The sequence below is a fragment of the Schistocerca nitens genome, chromosome 10 (assembly GCF_023898315.1).
Source record: "Schistocerca nitens isolate TAMUIC-IGC-003100 chromosome 10, iqSchNite1.1, whole genome shotgun sequence".
In the NCBI taxonomy this organism is placed as follows: domain Eukaryota; kingdom Metazoa; phylum Arthropoda; class Insecta; order Orthoptera; family Acrididae; genus Schistocerca; species Schistocerca nitens.
In genome coordinates this window covers 32,941,984-32,947,983 of record NC_064623.1, presented here as the reverse complement: position 1 = coordinate 32,947,983, position 6,000 = coordinate 32,941,984, and the positions used below count along the sequence as shown (strand labels likewise).

At 45.3% G+C, this 6,000-nt stretch overlaps 1 protein-coding gene across 1 annotated transcript in view; it reads left to right on the top strand.

Moving 5' to 3' along the window:
- The first annotated feature begins 1,204 nt into the window (after positions 1-1,204).
- LOC126209827 (uncharacterized) overlaps positions 1,205-6,000 on the top strand; it is a 69,394-nt gene continuing 64,598 nt past the window's right edge. The window contains exon 1 of the mRNA XM_049938959.1: positions 1,205-1,358. Within this exon, the coding sequence (XP_049794916.1) occupies positions 1,205-1,358 (154 nt within the window). The remainder of the gene's footprint in view (positions 1,359-6,000) is intronic.

Sequence of the window (6,000 nt, the reverse complement as noted above, 5' to 3'; positions counted from 1 at the left end):
AAAACATCCTGCAAGAACGGTACCAACGACGACTGAAGAGAATAGTTTAACGTGACAGAAGTGCAACACTTATGCAAATTGCTGCAGATTTCAGTGCTGCACCATCAACAAGTATCAGCGTGCGAACCATTCAACAAAACATGATCGATATGGGCTTTTGGAACCAAAGGCCTACTCGTCTACCCTTGGTGCCGGCACAACACAAAGCTTTACTCCTCGCCAGGGCCCGTCAACAGCGACGTTGGGCTGTTGATGGCTGGAAACATGTTAGCTGGACGGACGAGTGTCGTTTCGAGTTCTAGCGACGGATGGATGTGTGCAGGTATGGAGACAACCTCATGAATCCCTGCGTGTCAGTAGCGAGGGTTCAAGCTGCTGGAGGCTTTGTAAGGATGTGGGGCATGTGTACTTGGAGTGATATGGGACCTCTGATACGTCTATATACGACTCTGACAGGTGACACGTACGTAAGCACCTTACCTGCGTCCATTCATGTCCATTTTCCATTCCGACGGACTCGCGCAATTCCAGCAGGACAATGCGACGTCCCACACGTCGAGAATTACTACAGAGTGGGTTCGGGAACACATTTATGGGTTTAAACACCTCCGCTGGCCACCAAACTCTCCAGACATGAACATCACTGAGCACATCTGGTATGTGCTGCAACGTGCTACCCAGAAGATATCTCCACTCCATCTTGCGGATTTATGGTGTTCATTCCTTCCAACACTGCTTCAGACATTAGTCGAGTGCATGCCACGTCGTGTTGCGGCACTTCTGCGTGTTCGCTGGTGCCTTACACGGTGTTAGGCAGATGTACCAGTTTCTTTGGCACTTGAATGTGCATGAGTTCCCAATTCATTATTAAAGACTGGCACGTCATGAGATTTTGTGTCGGAATAGTAAACCAGTACGGCTGGACATCTGCTACAAGTCTCTTAGTGTAACTCGATGTCGTCCTAAGTCCACGTTGCAGGCGTATTTGTGAAACAAATGCTCTTTTGTGACGAATGCGTGTCCGCAGTTGATGACTGGTAAAGTAAAGGGAAAAATGAGCGAGTCACGGGTGGGAGACGTCACGCTTACTGCGGTTTAACCTTCCTGCGGAAACACTTCCGCTGCACGTAGCGCACATTCAGTCAGTGCTCCCTGCGGTACGCACCGCGTGTGTTCGTTCCCACCTCTGCGTGAGTAGCTGACAATGGACCCAGCGGGCGTAGCTACTTCGCTGCTGGTTTTGCTGGCAGCAAATAACTCCTCGATACTCGACTGTGTCTGTAACCACGTCGCCAACGTCACCGACGAAATGAGTTACGGCGATGGACTGATGTGGGAGACGTACTGCCAAGACCTCGGTGAGTACATCTTCGTAAAGTGTCGATTCACTCGACGTTACGCAGTACACAGTTATTATCTGCAAACAGGCTGTTTGACTTACACAAGGTGCTGTCAAACGTTCGCAGCCCACCAGCGAAGGAGTATATCATACGTCCACATCTATATGATCACTCTACAGTTCATATTTAAGCAGTTCATCGAACTACATTGTACCTTCAAGTTACGTGGCTAGTGTTCCACTCACGAAGAGCCTGCAGGAGAAATGAACATTAAATCTTTTCATACGAACCCTGATTTCTATTCTTCTTCTTCTCTGTGTAGGTGGGCGCCAAAAAAGATATTCCCACACTCGGAGGAGAAAGCTGGTGAATGCAGTTTCATGAGAAGAACCTGCTTTAACGTGAAACGTCTTTGTTTTCATGACAGCCACTCCAATTCCTGTATTATATCTGTGGCAAACTCTCCCTTTTTCGTGGTAATACAGAACGAGTGCCCTTCTTTGGACATTTACGATGTCCGTCAATCCTACCTGGTTAAGAATCCCACTCAATACAGCAATATTCCGGAACAGGGCGGACAAGCGTAGTGTAGGCAGTGTCTCTAGTAGACCTGCTACAGTTTTATAATCTTCTGCCAATAAATCGACGTCTTTTGTTAGCCTTCCCACACACATTACCTATGTGACATTTCCAATTTAATTTACTCGTAATCCTAATCTCTAATTGTTTAACTCAATTAGATTTCTTTAATTTATCGTGTTACTGAAATTTCGCGGATATATTTTACTACTCATGTTAATGACTTCACACTTTCCATTATTTAGAGTCAGTTGCACACTTTTCAAATCATACAGAGATCTTGCCTAAATCATTTTGAAATTGTTTTTTATCATCTTATGACTTTACGACAATCGTAAATTACAGCATCAGCAGCAAGTGGCTTGTAGTGAAATAGCGTGCTGACGGAATATCGTTTCAGTTATGCGACTGGATTCGTAATTTCCTGTCAGAGAGATCGCAATTCGTAGTAACTGGCGGAAAGTCATCTAGAAAAATACAAGTGATTTCTAGCGTTCCCCAAGGTAGTGTTATCGGCCCTTTGCTGTTCCTGATCTACGTAAACTGTTTGGCAGACAATCTGAGCAGCCGCCCTTGGTTGCTTGCAGATGATGTTTATCGACTAATAAAGTCATCAGAAGATCCAAACGAATTGTAAAACGATTTAGAAAAAATAACGGTATAGTGCGAAAATTGGTAATTGTCGCTAAATAATGAAAAGTGTGAGATCAGCCACATGAGTGCTATAAAGAATTCGTTAAACTTCGATTACACGATAAATCAGTCAAATCTAAGCACCGCTAACTTCCACTATACAACTAGGAATCACAATAACCAACAATTTGCCGGCCGAAGTGGCCGTGCGGTTAAAGGCGCTGCAGTCTGGAACCGCAAGACCGCTACGGTCGCAGGTTCGAATCCTGCCTCGGGCATGGATGTTTGTGATGTCCTTAGTTTAGGTAGGTTTAACTAGTTCTAAGTTCTAGGGGACTAATGACCTCAGCAGTTGAGTCCCATAGTGCTCAGAGCCATTTGAACCAACAATTTAAATTTGAAGGAACACATAGAGAATGTTGTGAGGTAGGCTAACCGAAGACTGCGTTTCATTGGCAACACACTTAGAACATCTAACGGGTCTACTCAAAAGACTGCCTACACTACGTTTGTCCGTCGTCTTTCAGGATACTGCTGCGCAGTGTGGGATCCTTACCAGATAGGATTGACAGAGTACATCGAAAAAGTTCAAAGAAGGGCAGCACGTTTTGTATAATCGCGAAATATGGGAGAGAGTGTCACTGAAATGATACGGGATTTGGGCTGGGCATCATCAAAACAAAGGCGTTTTTCGTTGCTACGGAATCTTCTCACGAGATTTAAATCAGCAACTTTCTCCTCCGAATGTGAAAATATTTTGATTACGCTGACCTACGAAAACGATAAGAAAATAAGGGAAATCAGAGTTCGCTCTGAAGGATATAGGTGTTCGTTTCCTCCGCGCAGTACGAGATTGGAATAATACACAGTTATTGTGAAAGGGGTTCGATGAACCTTCTGCCAAGTACTTAAATGTGATTTACCCGTGTAGATGTAGATGCAGATGAAGAAAATCTTTGTGGACTGTTCAGATTGTCTCCTAAATGATTCATGTAGATCAGGAACAGCAGAAGTCCCGTAAATATTCCTTGGGAATTACTCGATGAGTTTCCGTCGATTACTACGAACTATGGCCTTACCGACATGAAATCACGAATCCACTCGCACAACTGAGACACACGTAATTTGATAACATTCCGCCTGTGAGGAACAGTGTCAAAAGCCTTCTGAAAACATAAAAATGTTAAATCAATTTGACATCCCCTCTCGATAGCAGTTAGTACTTCATGAGGATAAAGAGCGTGTTGTTTCCTCACAAGAACGATATTTACTGAATATGTGATAGTTATCTCTCGATAAAACGTCTTCTTCCAGGTGATTCATAATGTTCGAACATAGTGCATCTTCAAAATCATACTGCAAATCGTCGTTACTAATATGCATCCGTAATGCACAGGATTACTCCTGCTTCGGTTCTTAGTACTGGTGTGACTCGTGCAACTTTCCAGTCTTCGAGTAGGGCTCTTCCGTGGAGCGGGCGGTTTTATGCGACTTCAGAGTACGGAGCTGTTGCATCAGCGTAGCCTGGAAGGAACCTGGCTGGTGTACAGTCGGGACTGGGAGAGTTCCCTTTATCAAAAGATTTGAGCTGCTTCGCTACAGAGAGGACAACTACTTCTAAGTTACTCATGTTGACAGTTGTTCTTTATTCGAATTCTGGTATATTTACCTCGACTTCTTCGGTGAACGAATGTCGGGAAACGATGTTTACTAACTCTTATTTACTGGCACTGTCATCACAAACATCACCATTGTTAACGCGCAGTGAAGGTATTGATTGTGTCTTGCTGCTAGTGTATATTACATATGATCGGAATCTCTCAGTTTTCTTTCAGATTTTTAGAAAACTATTCAAGACATGTTCCATCGAAGTTCCCGCTAAATTTCGAGCTTCTGTATAACTTTGTCGATCTAGGTGTTCTTTTGTTCTTTTAAAAATTTGTGTGCTTTTTTCTTTTGCTTCTGCAACACCGTTCTGATCTGTTTCGTGTATCGTGGGGAATCTGTTTGATACGCATCTCTCAACTGCGGTCGATGCCATTTCCTAGCATTCAAACCCCATCTTGTCTGTATTTAGATATTGCGATCGAAAAGAGTGGAGATTGCGTGAGGCGGATTTTTATCTGCTTGTTTAATTAGATGTATTTTGCATGTACACTATGTGCTCAGAAGCATCCGGACATCCCTAAAAACATACGTGTTTCATATTTGATGCACTGTGCTGCCACCTACTGCCAGGTACTCCATATCAGCGACCTCAGTAGTCATTAGACATCGTGAGAGAGCAGAATGGGGCGCTCTGCGGAACTCACGGACTTCAAACGTGGTCAAGTGATTGGGTGTCACTCGTATCATACGTCCGTCCGCGACATTTCCACACTCCTAAACGTCCCTAGGTCCTCTGTTTCCGATGCGATAGTAAAGTGGAAACGTGAAGGGGCACGCACAGCACACAAGCGTACACCCCGACCTCGTCTGTTGACTGGCAGAGACCGCCCACTGTTGAAGAGGGTCGTAACGTGTAATAGGCCGACATCTATCCAACCATCACACAGGAATTCCAAACTGCATCAGGATCCCCTGCAAGTACTATGACAGTTAGGTAGGAGGCGCGAAAACTTGGATTTCATGGTCGGGCGGCAGCTCATAAGGCACACATCACGCCGGTAAATACCAAACGACGCGTCGCTTGGTGTAAGGAGCGTAAACATTGGACGATTGGACAGTGGGAAAACGTTGTGTGGAGTGACGAATCACGGTACACAATGTGGCGATCCGATGGCAGGGTGTGGGTATGGCGAAAGCCCGGTGAACGTCATCTGCCAGCGTGTGTAGTGCCAACAGTAAAATTCGGAGGCGGTGGTTTTATGGTCTGGTCGTGTTATTCATGAAGGGGGCTTGCACTCCTTGTTGTTTTGCGTGGGACTGTCAGAGCACACGCCAACACTGAAGTTTTAAGCATCTTCAAAAATGCTTCAAACGGCTCTGACCACTATGGGACTTAACTTCTGAGTTCATCAGTCCCCTAGAACTTAGAACTACTTAAACCTAACTAACCTAATAAGGATATCATACACATCCACGACCGAGGCAGGACTCGAACCTGCGACCGTAGCCTTCGCGCGGTTCCAGACTGTAGCGCCTACAACCGCTCGGGCTGGCTTTAAGCATCTTCGTGCTTCCCACTGTTGAAGAGCAATTCGGGATGGCGATTTATGGTGGTTAAAACACGATCGAGCACCTGTTCATAATGCACGGCCTGTGACGGAGTGGCTACACGACAATAATATCCTTGTAATGGACTGGGCTGCACAGAGTCATGTCCTGAATCCTACAGAATACCTTTGGGATGTTTTGGAACACCGACTTCGTGCCCAGCCTCACCGACTGACATCGATACCTTTCCTTAACGAAGCACCCCGTGAAGAATAGGCTGGCACTCCCCAAG